The sequence below is a fragment of the Salmo salar genome, chromosome 27, assembly GCF_965601325.2.
Source record: "Salmo salar chromosome 27, fSalSal1, whole genome shotgun sequence".
NCBI lineage: Eukaryota > Metazoa > Chordata > Actinopteri > Salmoniformes > Salmonidae > Salmo > Salmo salar.
The window spans coordinates 26,782,484-26,798,328 of NC_138317.1; the positions used below are offsets into that span (position 1 = coordinate 26,782,484).

At 43.5% G+C, this 15,845-nt stretch overlaps 1 protein-coding gene across 2 annotated transcripts in view; it reads left to right on the forward strand.

Annotated features, from left to right (window-relative positions):
• sack1hb (scaffolding CK1 anchoring protein Hb) overlaps window positions 1–4,317 on the forward strand; it is a 38,847-nt gene extending 34,530 nt beyond the window's left edge. For both annotated transcript variants that reach the window (XM_014178061.3, XM_014178060.3), the window contains exons 10-13: window positions 22–646; window positions 749–1,721; window positions 1,899–2,407; window positions 3,080–4,317. In XM_014178061.3, the coding sequence (XP_014033536.2) occupies window positions 22–646; window positions 749–1,721; window positions 1,899–2,407; window positions 3,080–3,100 (2,128 nt within the window). In that variant the 3' untranslated portion in view covers window positions 3,101–4,317. The remainder of the gene's footprint in view (window positions 1–21; window positions 647–748; window positions 1,722–1,898; window positions 2,408–3,079) is intronic.
• The last annotated feature ends 11,528 nt before the right edge of the window (window positions 4,318–15,845 follow it).

Below are 15,845 nucleotides of genomic sequence, written 5' to 3' on the forward strand. Positions count from 1 at the left end.
AACACCTTCTCCTTTGTCTAGGTACGGAGGTGGCAGTGGCCACAAGAGGCCGACGGTGGGCCAGCCCTACGCCTGCCTGTCGTCCCCCACCCATCCGCACCCCCCAGAGAAGCAGGTGTTCCCCGTCCCTGCGGAGGCAGACCACGACCAGGACCCCAACGTCAGACAGGGCCTCCGCAGCTGGAGGATCAACTCCTACCTCAGTGCCTATGGGGACACAGGAGAGGAGGGGCTGCCCCAACCTCTGGGCCCTGATGCTTTCCAAGACCCTGAGTCTGATGGGAAATCGTACGCCCATGAGGCGAGAGAGCCTCCAAATGTCCCCTCCAAGCCTAGACCGGATATCCGGCCGCTGCACTACAGCAAGCCCTTCATGCCTGAGAGCATGGGGAAGGACAGGGCTGACCGATGGACCACAGAGTGGGAGAGAGAGAGAGAGAAAGAGCGGGTGGTGGGGGGGAGGGAGGTGGGGGCAGACGTGGAGATGCCGTCGTCGAGGGAGGCTCCGGGGGAGGTCTCAATCTCCAAACACGAGACGGTCCGGATGCGGGTCAACCCGATGCTCCAGAGGAGTTCCCGGCTGCGCTCCTCCCTCATCTTCTCCTCCTCCAAGACGGAGACCCACATGGGAGGCCTGGGCATGAAGGTCTTTATTACCTTTCATATCATCTCAGATTGTTTTTACATTGTATTGCAACCTTGCTTTGAAATGTGCCATACGAATAAAGTTTAATTTGATTTGATGCAGGTGGCCAACGAGGAGGACGAGAATTCCGACTCGCTCCGCACCACCTCCATCGTCCAACAGATCCTGGAGAAGAGACGCTCCTTGACCCGGGAACCCTTTGAGTGGAGGAAGAAGGCAGAGGAGAACGAGAGAGAGAAGGAGAAAGAAGAGAAGGAGAAAGAAAAGAAAGAGGCTTGGTTGAAAGAGGAGGCTGAGCCAAAGAAAGAGCCCCCCAAAGTAACCCTAGCCAGCAGAGAGGTGCCTAAGAACCCCCTGGCCGAGGTGGAGACCACAAAAGTCGCCCCAGCATCTGCAGATCCCCCCAAACCCCAGGCATTGAACATGAACAACCCTTCCAATAGACTGCAGTACTTCATGGAGCTGGCTGCTAAGAGGAACGCATCTAAAGAGGCTGTGATAAAAGAACCTCCTCAGAAGAAACCAGACCTTCCAGACACTCCTTCTTCCAGCACGACCACCACCACCTCGGTCCCCAAAGTCCCCTCATTTTTCGTGACTGCTCCAGAGCCTGCCCCAAAGAAACCACAAGTCGCAGCCACACCAGAGCTAAAAGGTAAACTGTCCATCACCTCAAGTTTCAAAATCTCAGAGCCTGCCGCTTCTACTACCACAGCCCAGAGAAAAGACAGCAGCTCGGAGTCACAGAAGAAAGAGAAAGAGCCCGGTAAGATTCTAAAGCCATTCCCTTCTCCGAAGATCTTCAAGAGGGACACTCTGAAGCCGTTCAAGAGCTCCAACCCACGCCACGTCTCCTGCGATGAGGAAATGCTAACAACGGACGCAACAGACGCGGAGAAAAGCGAGCTGAAGAAGTCTCGCTCCAAAAGCTCGTCCAGTATGTCACAGACCGAGTCTAAGGAGGGGATCCACAAGTACCTGGGCTCCAACACCTCCCTCAACACCCTGGGAGGGGAGGGAAAGGCCGACACCAAGCCCCTAGACTTCCTCAAGAAGCAGACCCAAAGACTCAAAGGTATATTGTACTGTCTGTGTGTCTGTCACAGATTGTTAAATCCATTCTTACTGGGTTTTAATTTTAGAAATGTAATTGCTGTACTCATGATGTATACAGCAAATTCCCTTCGGAGCAATAAAGGTTTTAATTTATTAATTCGTTCAATTATTCATTAAATCATTCATTCATTCAAAGGTTTCCTGGGACCCAAGGACAAGAAGAGCTCTGGTGGTGCGACATCGGCATCCAACGGAGACGAAAAGACCATGAGAACTGTGCCGGAAAGCTCAGAGGAGCCTGTGATCGCCGCTAAACACCTGAGCTCCACCGCTGACGCCAAAGCCACAGACTATGCCACCTCCTCAGCCAATCACAAAGCTGCGTCCAAAACGACAGGTCTGTCTCGGTACCAGAGCTCCAGTGGCTCAGTTTTGTTCAGTAGCAACCTGAGAGACGACACCAAGGTCATCCTGGAACAGATCTCTGCCAACAGCCAGAAGAACCGTCTGGAGCGAGGAGGAGGAGAGGAGGTCGGAGGGGAGAAGGGCGTAGACGTAGCGGGGGAGAAAGGAGGGCTGGAGAGGGAGCCGACACTCATAAAGAACCGCTTCCAGAGGCCCCAGGTCAACCCTCAGGAGAGAGATAGCCTCCTGAAGAGGATCGAGAGCATGAGGAAGGACAAGAAGGTCTACAGCCGCTTTGAGGTACTCTACCGTAGCAGACAGGAGGTCTGCAGGGAGGAGGAGGGCTACAGGAGAGGGGAAAGAGAGGAGGAGTTAGAGAGAGAGAGAGAGGAGGAGGATAGGGGGAGTGTAGAGAGTAGTAAATACACACCTTTGCTGGTTATGTCCAGGAGATAAAATAATATATTAACAATAATAATATATGAAATTTAGCAGACCCTTGACTAAATAGAAGAGACATTTACATTTGATGAATTATAGCCCTTAATGTGAAATATATATTTGATGCAGCTATTTAAAGATGTGACACAACATTTTATTTATTTTGTTTCCCGATACTTTGATAAGGATTTGCAACAAAACATGTTTAGGATATTTTTACATAGTGCACTGACTCAGTGAGTTTTAATTTTGTGGATATGATGTCATAGGGACATTAGTTTGGCTCTTAATTAAGTTACCACTGAAGTTACCATTAAAACCATGTGAACAATGAAGCACGTTAGTACCTAAAGAGATCTTCCACACTGAAAGCTGATACCAAGGGGGAGGAGGGGGTGATGAGTGGAGAGGTAGGGATGACAGGAGAGAAGGGAGGATGAAGGAGAGGGGAGCATGAGGGAGGGAAAGGGATGTACGAGAGAGAATCAGATCGTATTCCACTCACTGTCATTCCTGATGTTCTGTTAACAGATGGGGAATAACCTGGGATAACTAAAGATGGCTGAGGAACCTATTGACTGGAAGCTGAGTGTATGTGTGTGTGGAGGACGTGCAAACACACACCAACATGCACACACACATGGTTCACATTCAGCAACATATGTGCCAAACACATCATCAGAAGACCAGAGAGAGAGGGAGAACACACTGAACACAAGGACAGCAGATACCTCCTGTGACTTCAGACTGCAGTCTTCGTGGATAATCAGACAATACTGTACTAAACCTTTAAAAGACTGACTATGAAACGTGAGATGAAACTGTACCCATATAAGGCAAGCGTTGTCTGGTTGGTTTTTGCCTTATATGGACTTCATGGGACAACTTTTCACCGATTCACCACAACCCTTCATCCACGCCTAGAGTGAGAGAGCGTGTATGTGTGAGAGAAAGTGTGTGTTGTGTGTGCATGTTTTACTGCAAGAAAGCAACTGTACACATGCCCAGCCATCAAACATGCCTGTACAGAACAGCACACTCCCAGTGCCAGTCGTGTGTATGTATGTGTGTGTGTCTGGGTGTGTTTGTGTGGAAACTGGTAATGCTGAAAGTATGTCTGGGTTTACACTGTGCCAACGGAGCGCCACGTCTCGTCAAACCCAGAGAACTATTATTAACCAGTCTCCAAACTAAAGACAGCAGAGAGGGAGAGAGATGGGAAGAGAGAAAATGATAGAGGGAGAGAGAAAAAATACAGATTAACCCAGCTAGCACATTTGGTTCCTTGGAAGTTGTGGGAATGTCCGTTTTTTGTTTTCCATTGGTTCTCGGAACAAAGCCATACGTTTCCTGACTGGTAAAACTGAACGTCTTCTAAACATTCTGAGAACGAAAGTGAACATTTTGCCTGTTCTGAGAACATTTTTAAGTTGCAGGGAGGTTCTGAGAACGTTTTACTGTGGTTCCTTGAAGGTTTTTAAGTTGCAGGGAGGTTCTGAGAACGTTTTACTGTGGTTCCCTGAAGGTTTTCTTGGGAGGTTTTATTAATGTTCTGAGAACGGAAATTATGAATTATTTGAAGGTAATTAAATAACGTTCTGAGAACATGTTTCAATCATGCAAGCACATGTATTTTTTATTGTGGTATGGCGTCAATGAGATTCAAACCTATGATCTTATGTTCTGTAGCCATGAGGATTAAAATACTTTTGTTGATGCTGAATGTATACGTTTTTAAATAACATTCTTGGAATGATCTTTGAAAGCTATTAATGTTTTCTTGTGGTTTTTATGGAAAGTTTTCTTAATGTTCTTAGAACATGACTTTAAATATAACAATGAGGAAACCTGCAGAAAACTTTATGCTGAGGTACTGAAATTCCCACAGAAGATTAACGTTTCTCTGAACGTTCTGAAAACATTACTTTAAATAGAACTATGAGGAAACCTGCAGAAAACGTTACGCTTAAGCACTGAAATTCCACCTAAGAAACGTATTGTTCTCAGAACCTTATGTGCTAGCTAGGTATCCTGCACCATTCCCAGAACTTTGTTTGAAGGTTGAATGCAAAATAACCATAGGACAACCACACTCTCACCAAGCTCTAAGAAACATATTGTTCTCAGAATGTTATGTGCTAGCTGGGAAAGGAGATGGAAAGAGATGGACCAACAGGGTAAGAGAATTAGATACTGTGCATATGGCTTGCAGGTTTTTACAATTTTGTATTTATTAATTAAATCACCAGTACCTTAGAAGACAAGTTGAGATTGAGACTGCTTTGTTGCAGCCCTGTGTGGATGCAGGTACCTTGAAAACGTAGTGAGTTGGATAGGGTCTGAGTGATATTTCCACCACAAAACCTGCACCTATCCAGTCAAGTCAGGTCAGACATCTTTGATGAAGAAACGTAGGGAAGAAGGAAGGAAGGATGCATTTCTAAAATGTTGTATTTTATACAAGAGCATAAAAACTTCCACGCCTTGAATCTGTCAGTTTGTCTCTGCCCCTACACCAGAAGTGGAAAGAACATTTCCAAGTACATGAACACACTCTGTAAAAATACTTAGTGAGGCAATAGAGTTATGAATAATTAATTAATGCCAGTGTTGTGTTCGAGACCACCTAAAGCGTGACCGATTCAAGATTAAGACCGTAGCAAATCGAGTCCATCTCAAGACCGAGACGTTTATTTAACCAGGCAAGTCAGTTAAGAAAAAATTCATATTTACAATGACGGCCTACCCCGACCAAACCCGGATGAGGCTGGGCCAATTGTGCACCACACTATGGGACTCCCAATCACGGCCGGATGTAATACAGCCTGGATTCATACCAGGAACTGTTGTCACACCTCTTGCACTGAGATGCAGTGCCTTAGACCGCTGCGCCACTCGGAGCCAAGACCGAGACCAGGAGGGAGACAAGAGGTTCCGAGACCAAGTCAAGACCATGATTGTAATTTTGTCAAATCATCTCTAGCTGTGTATAGTCACAGAAAAAACAATATGAGGGGAAAAAGTCTGTCACTCACCCACTCCATGACATCCTCCTAGAAGCTAGCTAACGTTAGGCTCCGTATTTTTAGCTTGCTACATAAATAGAAACGCTAGCCTAGAGCCACGTTATGACTGACTAGTTAGATTCTATTGACATTCTCAGTCTTGGTTACATTTCTCCGTTTTAGTCCAGAATATTGAGTCATTGAAACTGAAACAGTGCATCCTGAATGGAGGCAGCAAACAATGTACCAGACCAGCTGTGATTTACAACCTGATAGCAATATTTGTTGGACTACCAAGAAATGTTTTGGTGAATTACATTAATCATGCATTGAACTGCATCCATCTATTCTGCCAACAATGCCTTAGTGTACGTCATGGAACGTTGAGTCAAATTGAACCTAATTTAAAAACCTCTTTTAAAGTTGGTTTTGTAGCATCAAGTTTGAATTTGATATTTATTTTTTAATGATATTATGATTGCCTGTAGTTAAAACTAGTGATGCACCGGTATGACATTTTTTGGCCAATACCCGATATTTTTCTTGCCAAAGAATCTGATACCGATGACTGATATTTAACATTTTAGCCGCCTTTTAAACATTCTAGTACAGTTAAATAGTTAACACACACACACACGGACGCAGCGGTCTAAGGCACTGCATCTCACTACACTCCTTGGTTTGATTCCAGGCTGTATCACATCCGGCCGTGATTGTGAGTCCCATAGGGCGGCGCACAATTGGCCCAGCGTTGTCCGGGCCGTCATTGTAAAAAATGATTTGTTCTTAACTGACTGCCCTAGTTAAATAAAGGTTACAGACGCACACACACCACACTGACCAAAAAGTTATTTTGTTGCCATTTACGTATGTCCCCATTACCAGTAAAACATAATCAAAAACTATTTCTTTCACTTACTTGCTGTGCTGTTTCGTTGTTCATTTGTTCAGTCATTTCATTCTCAACCAGGATTTCGATGGAACGCCGGTTGGGTCTTTGCGTGTCAAAAAAGATAAACATTTGACGTGTCAAATAAGCTTGTTGACCAATCAGGACCTGAATGTGACTGCACGTCACATAATAATTTAACGCGTTCATAATGTTCTTAGGTAGTTATTACACATTGATTACACTATCACTCGTATTTCATATGTCACAAAGATTAATCGATACGTATGCTATGATGCTGGTAAAGTCGTCTCGCGCACCAACAGTGCTGGTCATAAAAAAATCTAGCTAGCTCATGGATGCAAACAATGTTCTTCCCCAAAAACATAGCAAAACGACAATCTATTTCAGTAGCTATAATTAGCTAGCTAACTATATAGCTAGGTGTCATCATCTAAAATAACCCTAATTTATAAGACAGTTCTTATAGCTAAAGCTAGCTACCCCAGAAGGTCGAACAAATTAACGTTATGCTTTATTACCAACGCGATATTGTAAACACATCGTTCATGGGCGGTGTACTTTTTTGTACAGCTTTGACAGTGCTACTGTATCTTTTTTGACATGCAAAGACCCAAACGGTGTTCCATAGTATGTAGGTCGTGAAGCTAATAGCAGTGACGCTATTACTGTGTAACTCCGGTAGGGCAACATCGGAAAAATAGCGCACTTGGTAGTGTGTACAGGTGCTCGACCAGTCGGCAAATTGTCAAGGGCGATGAATTCCATTAACTTGGCTTTAATGGATTTCACCTTTGAGTTATCTCGCTGAAATGTTCTTACTCTTTCAAATGACTGCTCGGCATGTTCACTGCTCGATTCACACAGCAGACATTGTGGGCTAGGTTAGGAATGCAGTGTTGCACATGTAGCGCAAAATTTTACGTAGCGTCATTACGTCATGTACCTACGTTATATACGTATGCACTGCACGGTAGCTTTGACACCGGTTTTTAACGTCACCATTAAACTAGACATTGGGCAATACCGATGTTGGCATTATTTTCTAATATCGTTCGATTCCGATATGTTCACCGATATATCGTGCATCCCTAGTTAAAACGCTGTCATTTTCACTTTAAACTTTAGGTCACCGGTTACGTTGAGTGCTAAACGTGAAATGTTTTTTGCAATGGGAAGTAATAGTTGTACATTTCGATTGGGAAATGCTTAATGGTTGTGTTTTTGTGTTCTTATGATTGGGACCTACTGGCTTATTATGTCTGAGTTTATGGACTGCTTATCCTTGAACATCATGCTGTGTGTGACTGCTGTCTTTCCATCGGAGCGACTGCTGTCTTTCCATGCAGTGGTGCCTGGAGAAGTGGGTATACTCTAATTTTGCCCAAAAGTTCCCAAACGGCCCACCCAGCAAAGGAAAGGCACCCTGTGTGAAAGTACTATATTTTCCTATACATTTTTCAGATGTTCACTCTCAAAATCACACCTTTTTTAATAGAAAAAAGACAAAAATGTGACGGTCTAAGGCCACAACAATGCTTAAACCACATCAATCTGGTTGGGTGGGCCAGTCAGGGCCTGGCTCCACAGTGGGTGGGCCTCCTGTCCACCCAGGCCCATCCATGTCTACGCTCCGGATGCAAACAGCACATGATGACAAATAGCCTTCTAACCAACACTAAGGACTTAACTTTTTCAATAACTGGTTTGCATACCAATTGTTGCCTTAGTTATCATTTACTGCTAGATATCATAAGTTAAAACGCCTCCTACCCTGCCGGCTACGGATGTCAAAACCAGTTGAGAGCTGCACGCTCTTGCTGCCTGCAGATGATATTCCGCTGAAACTAGGCTATGTGTGTGGAGCGCATGTGACTGTATTTCACGTGCGTTGCGATTGTGTAGGCTACATTGTGCATGATTTCTCTATTGTGCTACATAATTGATAAGTTGTATACCTCCACTAAACTACTTTGATATGCATCAGTAGGGATTAAGAAGTATAAACTGGGTGGTTCAAGCCCTGAAAGTTGATTGGCTGACAGCCGTGGTATATCAGACCATATACCACAGGTATGACAAAACATTCATTTTTACTGCTCTAATTACGTTGGTAACCAGTTTATAATAGCAATAAGTCATCTCAGGGGTTTGTGGTATATGGCCAATATAACATGGCTTAGGGTTGTATCCAGGCACTCTGCATTGCGTCGTGCATAAGAACAGCCCTTAGCCGTGGTATATTGGCCATATACCACATCCCCTCGTGCCTTATTGCTTAAGTATAAGCAATGCCCACTGAAACAAAAGTGGGTATACGGCTTATACCTGCGTATACCCTCCACTAGAGCACTGGCTCTTTGTGTTTTACAAAAAGTGCACTCTCCTACATAAGTGCGCTGGTATTACGGTCCTTTCAGAATCACAAAACTGTCACACACTGAAGACCTATAGGTTCACCACTGTACTAACCTGTCACACACTGAAGGCCTATAGGTTCACCACTGTACTAACCTGTCACATACTGAAGACCTATAGGTTCACCACTGTACTAACCTGTCACACACTGAAGACCTATAGGTTCACCACTGTACTAACCTGTCACACACTGAAGACCTATAGGTTCACCACTGTACTAACCTGTCACACACTGAAGACCTATAGGTTCACCACTGTACTAACCTGTCACATACTGAAGACCTATAGGTTCACCACTGTACTAACCTGTCACACACTGAAGACCTATAGGTTCACCACTGTACTAACCTGTCACACACTGAAGACCTATAGGTTCACCACTGTACTAACCTGTCACACACTGAAGGCCTATAGGTTCACCACTGTACTAACCTGTCACATACTGAAGGCCTATAGGTTTGCCACTGCGCAACATGTCTATAATAGATCTAAAGGCTGTTAAGATACACTCCTTTCTTGAAACATTAATACAGTATGTATATATTTGACCTGGCTAAATGGTTTTATGCCCTGACTGAGTGGAAGCTGATAATTATTCATTTTTTTACTCTGCTGGTCTTGGGAAGACATTTTGATACCGCACTGTCTGAGACCGAGTCAAGACTGAGTACAAGACAAGACTGAGACACTCAATATGTGGTCTCGAGAATGGACTCAAGGAACATTCACTGTCTTCTTGGTAAGCAACTCCAGTGTAGATTTGACCTTCGGTTTTAGGTTATTGTCCTGCTGAAAGGTGAATTAATCTCGCAGTGTCTGGTGGAAAGCAGACACTGCGAGATGGTCTAGAGTACTACAACACCGATAAGGGATATATTAGTGTAAATATTGGTATAGATAAAAAGGGTTTGTTGTTGATACTGTAACAAGTGACAAATGATAGTGTATCACCAGGCTTTTAAATAACTTGTGTCATTTTATATTAACATGATTAATAGCTGTAGTAAGACTATCAGAATTAAAGGGATTTTGCACAGTAGGGAAATAACGTTTTCTTTTACAACTGTATTGTATTTTATGATGTCATGTTTAACAAAATAACATATTGTAATAAAGTCTTAATGTGACTAAAGCTGACACTGACTAGTGTGTGTGTCTGTGTGAGCGTGCACACACGTGTGTGTCTTTGGGAGAGCTGACTTAGATTCACTGACTGAATGGTATGGTATGGTATAGTGTATTAGGGTGTAAAACACACCAGCCACAGCAGCCAAGCTGTCCTGGGCCCCAGAGAATAAAGGCTAACAAACTCAACAAAGTCAAACAATGATACTGTATACACACAAAACAATTCAGAGCAACATCCAGCTAGCATTAAATATGAAGAATACTGCCATCTACTGGTAGTAGTGTGTTAATACTTCATACCTTTCAGACTGGCAGTACAGTTGAAAGTATGGATTATATCCCTCGCACTCCACGCAGGTTAAGTAATAATAACTAAATCACGCAGGTGACGTGACAGCGTAGGACGTGCCCCCACGTCAGACCACGCACGGTCTCTAATATTCTTCTCGCAGAGTTAGTTTAGCTGTGTCGCGCATGTTGACTGCTGCGCTGCTCCCGTAAGCTAAACTGTGTGAGTTGTGTGTACTGTCAGTCTGTCACCAACAGCCTGTGACCTGTGGGTCAGAGGGCGAAATTCGCCCCCCAAGGCTGTGTGACAGCTCTCCCCTACCTATCCCTTCCTTGTCTTGTACTCATTTAGCCCACCAGCTAGTGTGTGTGTTGGCCACCGTATTCCGATGTTAACCTTGTCACTATATCCCTGCTGTGGTTATCAAGGCCACCGGGCACTACTTGTTCTTCAACTATTTAAAACTTAAACGGGTCTCTTCCCTAGATAAACACATCTAGGAAGGTTGTTAGCCTAACCAGCTGTAAAACGTGAGATTCGGATTGCCTCCCCTAGGCATTCATCTCCCCTGGTATCACTAGCATACTACACTAGCTAGCTAGCTAGTTTATCAACTCAATTTAGCTGCCACTGTGTGTTGTCAGCTTGGCTTACCAAACGACGGCCATTCGTGCATGTTTCGCATAAATAAGCCTAGGTTTAAACATGATATCTTTCCTGCTCCAGCCCTGTGGTCATAGCTAGGCTCACCCGAAATGATGTTGCGAAATTATTGTAGCTCTACCCTGTACTGGGGTAGCTGTTGTATCCACTCTCTGGTTACTATTATTTTAGTTCATTTGAATTAGTATATTGCATAAGAAATATTTTATATTTATAGTTAATAATGTATTTTCTTAACATTATGAACTTGGAGAAGAAATCAAATCAAACTTTATTTGTCACATGAGCCGAATACAACAAGTGTAGACCTTACCGTGAAATGCTTACTTACAAGCCCTTAACCAACAGTGCAGTTCAAGAAAGACTTAAGAAAATATTTACCAAATAAACTAAAGTAAAAAATAATAAAAAGTAACACAATAAAATAACTATAACGAGGTTATATACAGGGGGTTCCGGTACCGAGTCAGTGTGTGGGGATACAGGTTAGTCGAGGTAATTTGTAAATGCAGGTAGGGATGAAGTGACTATGCATAGGTAATAAACAGTGAGTAGCAGCAGTGTAAAAAAACAAATGGAGGGGGATGTCAATGTAAATAATCCGGTGGCCATTTGATTAACTGTTCAGCAGTCTTATGGCTTGGGGGTAGAAACTGTTAAGGAGCCTTTTGGTCTGAGACTTGGCGCTCTGATACCGTTCGCCGTGTGGTAGCAGAGAAAACAGTCTATGACTTGGGTGACTGGAGTCTTTGACAGTTTTATGGGCTTTCCTCTGACACTGCCTATTATATAGGTCCTGGATTGCAGGAAGCTTGGCCCCAGTGATGTACTGGGCCGTACGCATTACCCTCTGTAGCGCCTTACGGTCACATGCCATAACAGGCGGTGATGTAACCGGTCAGGATGCTCTCGATGGAACAGTTGTAGAACTTTTTGAAGATCTGGGGATGCATGCCAAATCTTTTCAGTCTCCTGAGGGGGAAAAAGTTTTGTTGTGTTCTCTTCACGACTGTCTTGGTGTGTTTGGACCATGATAGTTTATTGGTGATGTGGACACCAAGGAACTTGAAACTCTCGACCTGCTCCACTACAGCCCTGTCGATGTTAATGGGGGCCTGTTCGGCCCGCCTTTTCCTGTAGTCCACGATCAGCTCCTTTGACTGGCTCACATTGAGGGAGAGGTTGTGGTCTTGGCACCACACTGCCAGTTCTCTGACCTCCTTCCTATAGGCTGTCTCATCGTTCTCGGTGATCAGGCCTACCACTGTTGTGTCGTCAGCAAACTTAATGATGGTGTTGGAGTCGTGTTTGGCCACGCAGTCATGGGTGAACAGGGAGTACACGAGGGGACTAAGCAGGCACCCATGAGGGGCCCGCGTGTTGAGGTTCAGCGTGGCAGATGTGTTGTTCCCTACCCTTACCACCTGGGGGCGGCCCGTCAGGAAGTCCAGGATCCTGTTGCAGAGGTACAGTTGAAGTCGGAAGTTTACATACACCTTAGCCAAATACATTTAAACTCAGTTTTTCACAATTCCTGACATTTAATCCTAGTAAAATTCCCTGTCTTAGGTCAGTTAGGATCACCACTTTATTTTACGAATGTGAAATGTCAGAATAATGCTAGAGAGAATGATTTATTTCAGCTTTTATTTCTTTCATCACATTCCCAGTCGGTCAGAAGTTTACATACACTCAATTAGTATTTGGTAGCATTGCCTTTAAATTGTTTAACTTGAGTCAAATGTTTTTGGATAGCCTTCCACAAGCTTCCCACAATAAGTTGGGTGAATTTTGTCCCATTCCTCCTGACAGAGCTGGTATAACTGAGTCAGGTTTGTAGGCCTCCTTGCTCACACACGCTTTTTCAGTTCTGCCCACAAATTTTCTATAGGATTGAGGTCAGGGCTTTGTGATGGCCACTCCAATACGTTGACTTTGTTGTCCTTAAGCGATTTTGCCACAACTTTGGAAGAATGCTTGGGGTTATTGTCCATTTGGAAGACTCATTTGCGACCAAGCTTTAACTTCCTGATAGATGTCTTGAGATGTTGCTTCAATATATCCACATAATTTTCTTTCCTCATGATGCCATCTATTTTGTGAAGTGCACCAGCCCCTCCTGCAGCAAAGCACCCCCACAACATGATGCTGCCACCCCCGTGCTTCACGGTTGGGATGGTGTTCTTCAGCTTGCAAGCCTCCCACTTTTTCCTCCAAACATAACAATAGTCATTATGGCCAAACAGTTCTATTTTTGTTTTATCAGACCAGAGGACATTTCTCCAAAAAGTAAGATCTTTGTCCCCATGTGTAGTTGCAAACCGTAATCTGTCTTTTTTAATGGCGGTTTTGGAGTAGTGGCTTCTTCCTTGCTGAGCGGCCTTTCAGGTTATGTCGATATAGGACTCGTTTTACTGTGGATATAGATACTTTTGTACCTGTTTCCTCCAGCATCTTCACAAGGTCCTTTGCTCTTGTTCTGGGATTGATTTGCACTTTTCGCACCAAAGTACGTTCATCTCTAGGAGACAGAACGCGTCTCCTTCCTGAGTGGTATGATGGCTGCGTGGTCCCATGGTGCTTATACTTGCATACTATTGTTTGTACAGATGAATGTGGTACCTTCAGGCGTTTGGAAATTGCTCCCAAGGATGAACCAGACTTGTGGAGGTCTACAATTTTTTTCTGAGGTCTTGGCTGATTTTTAATTTTTTCCCCCATGATGTCAAGCAAAAATGAACTGAGTTTGAAGGTAGGCCTTGAAATACATCCACAGGTACACCTCCAATTGACTCAAATGATGTCAATTAGCCTATCAGAAGCTTCTAAAGCCATGACATCATTTTCTGGAATTGTCCAAGCTGTTTAAAGGCACAGTCAACTTAGTGTATGTAAACTTCTGACCCACTGGAATTGTGATACAGTGAGTTATAAGATAAATAATCTGTCTGTAAACAATTGTTGAAAAAATTACTTGTGTCATGTACACAGTAGATGTCTTAACTGACTTGCCAAAAATAGAGTTTGTTAACAAGAAATGTGTGGAGTGGTTGAAAAATGTGTTTTAATGACTCAGACCTAAGTGTATGTAATCTTCCGACTTCAACTGTATATATGTACTAGCCTACCTCTTTCATGTAATAATTCCAGGAATAAATTCAATGCAGTTATTAGCCTTATATTTACACTACCAAAAGTTTACACAAGACCAAAAGTTTGTGGACAACTGCTTGTCGAACATCTCATTCCAAAATAATGGGTGATTCATATGGAGTTGGTCCCCCCTTTGCTGCTATAACAGCCTCCACTCTTCTGGGAAGGCTTTCCACTAGATGTTGGAACATTGCTGCGGGGACTTGCTTCCATTCAGCCACAAGAGCATTAGTGAGGCCAGGCACTGATGTTGAGCGATCAGGCCTGGGTCGCAGTCGGTATTCCAATTCATCCCAAAGGTATTCGATGGGGTTGAGGTCAGGGCTCTGTGCAGGCCAGTCAAGTTCTTCCAAACCATTTCTGTATGGACCTCGCTTTGTGCACGGGGTAATTGTCATGCTAAAGCAGAAAGGGCCTTCCCCAAATGGTTACCACAAAGTTGGAAGCACAGAATTATCTAGAATGTCATTGTATGCTGTAGCATTAAGATTTTCCTTCACTGGAACTAAGTGGCCTAGCACGAACCATGAAAAACAGTCCCGGACCATTATTCCTCCTCCACCAAACTTTATAGTTGGCAATATGCATTGGGACAGGTAGAATTCTCCTGGCATCCGCCAAACCCAGATTGGTCTGTCAGACTGCCAGATGGTGAAGTGTGATTCATCACTCCAGAGAACGCGTTTCCACTGCTCCAGAGTCCAATGGTTGGCGAGCTTTACACCACTCCAGCCGATGGAAACCCATTTCATGAAGCTCCCGACAAACAGTTATTGTGCTGACTTTGCTTAAAAAACGCTCCTTAGCTGTCTCAGAAAAAACTAGACTAGAATAGCTTGCTGGAAAAAATGTTTTTGCATTTCTTATACTAATTGACTATTGGAAGAGGGATGCTAACTCTTGTTTGCTGAATGTTAAATAAAGAAGCCAATAGAACTCACAGCCACGGGCCGGGGAGTTTGAAAGAAGAGAGAACGTGGGATGGCGGTAGGCTGTAGCAATTATTTGTTCAGACCTGTAATCATTCAATCTTAGTAAAGAGAAAATATTTCCGTTTGCATCTTATTCTAGTCCTTTTTATTCAAGTATGTCATTACAATGTTGAAGATAAGGAAAACAAAACGTATTCCATGTAACTGTTGAAAGCGAGTAAGGAATGAAGAAACAATAGAGAAAGAGGAGGCTGGCTAGTACGCACATCGTAACAATGTTAGGGGGAAATATGAAAGGTATGCATGCCTCAGACTACTAATTATACGTTTTATTATATTTCAACATTTTAAATGAAATTTGTTAGCCTATAATTGTAACGTTGTGGGCCGCCTGCACCAGCATCACATGTTCTCTCCCAGATTCATGCATGGTCTGAAAGAGGTGCGTAATTCCAGTCCATATAATACAGTTTAATAAAATACAGTAATACCACACGCAAAAAGATTAGCTTATTGGAGTTTGTTTCATTTACTTACACAAGAGAGCATAGCTACATCTATGGGTTTTATGTTTTTCTTTCGTACGTAATGTGCGGTAGCCTATATCATAGACTGCTATGTATTGGATAAGGGCACAATCATTCGGTCTTTTTGGGGCTTGAATTTTTATGCTGGTCAAGGCTCTAATCAAATCCAGACATTTTTATTCTTTATATACTTTAGAATGACACTTCCGGTTTTGCGGGAAATACCAGTGATTATTCTCGAGATGGAACATTTGTAAAATACAAGGAAAATA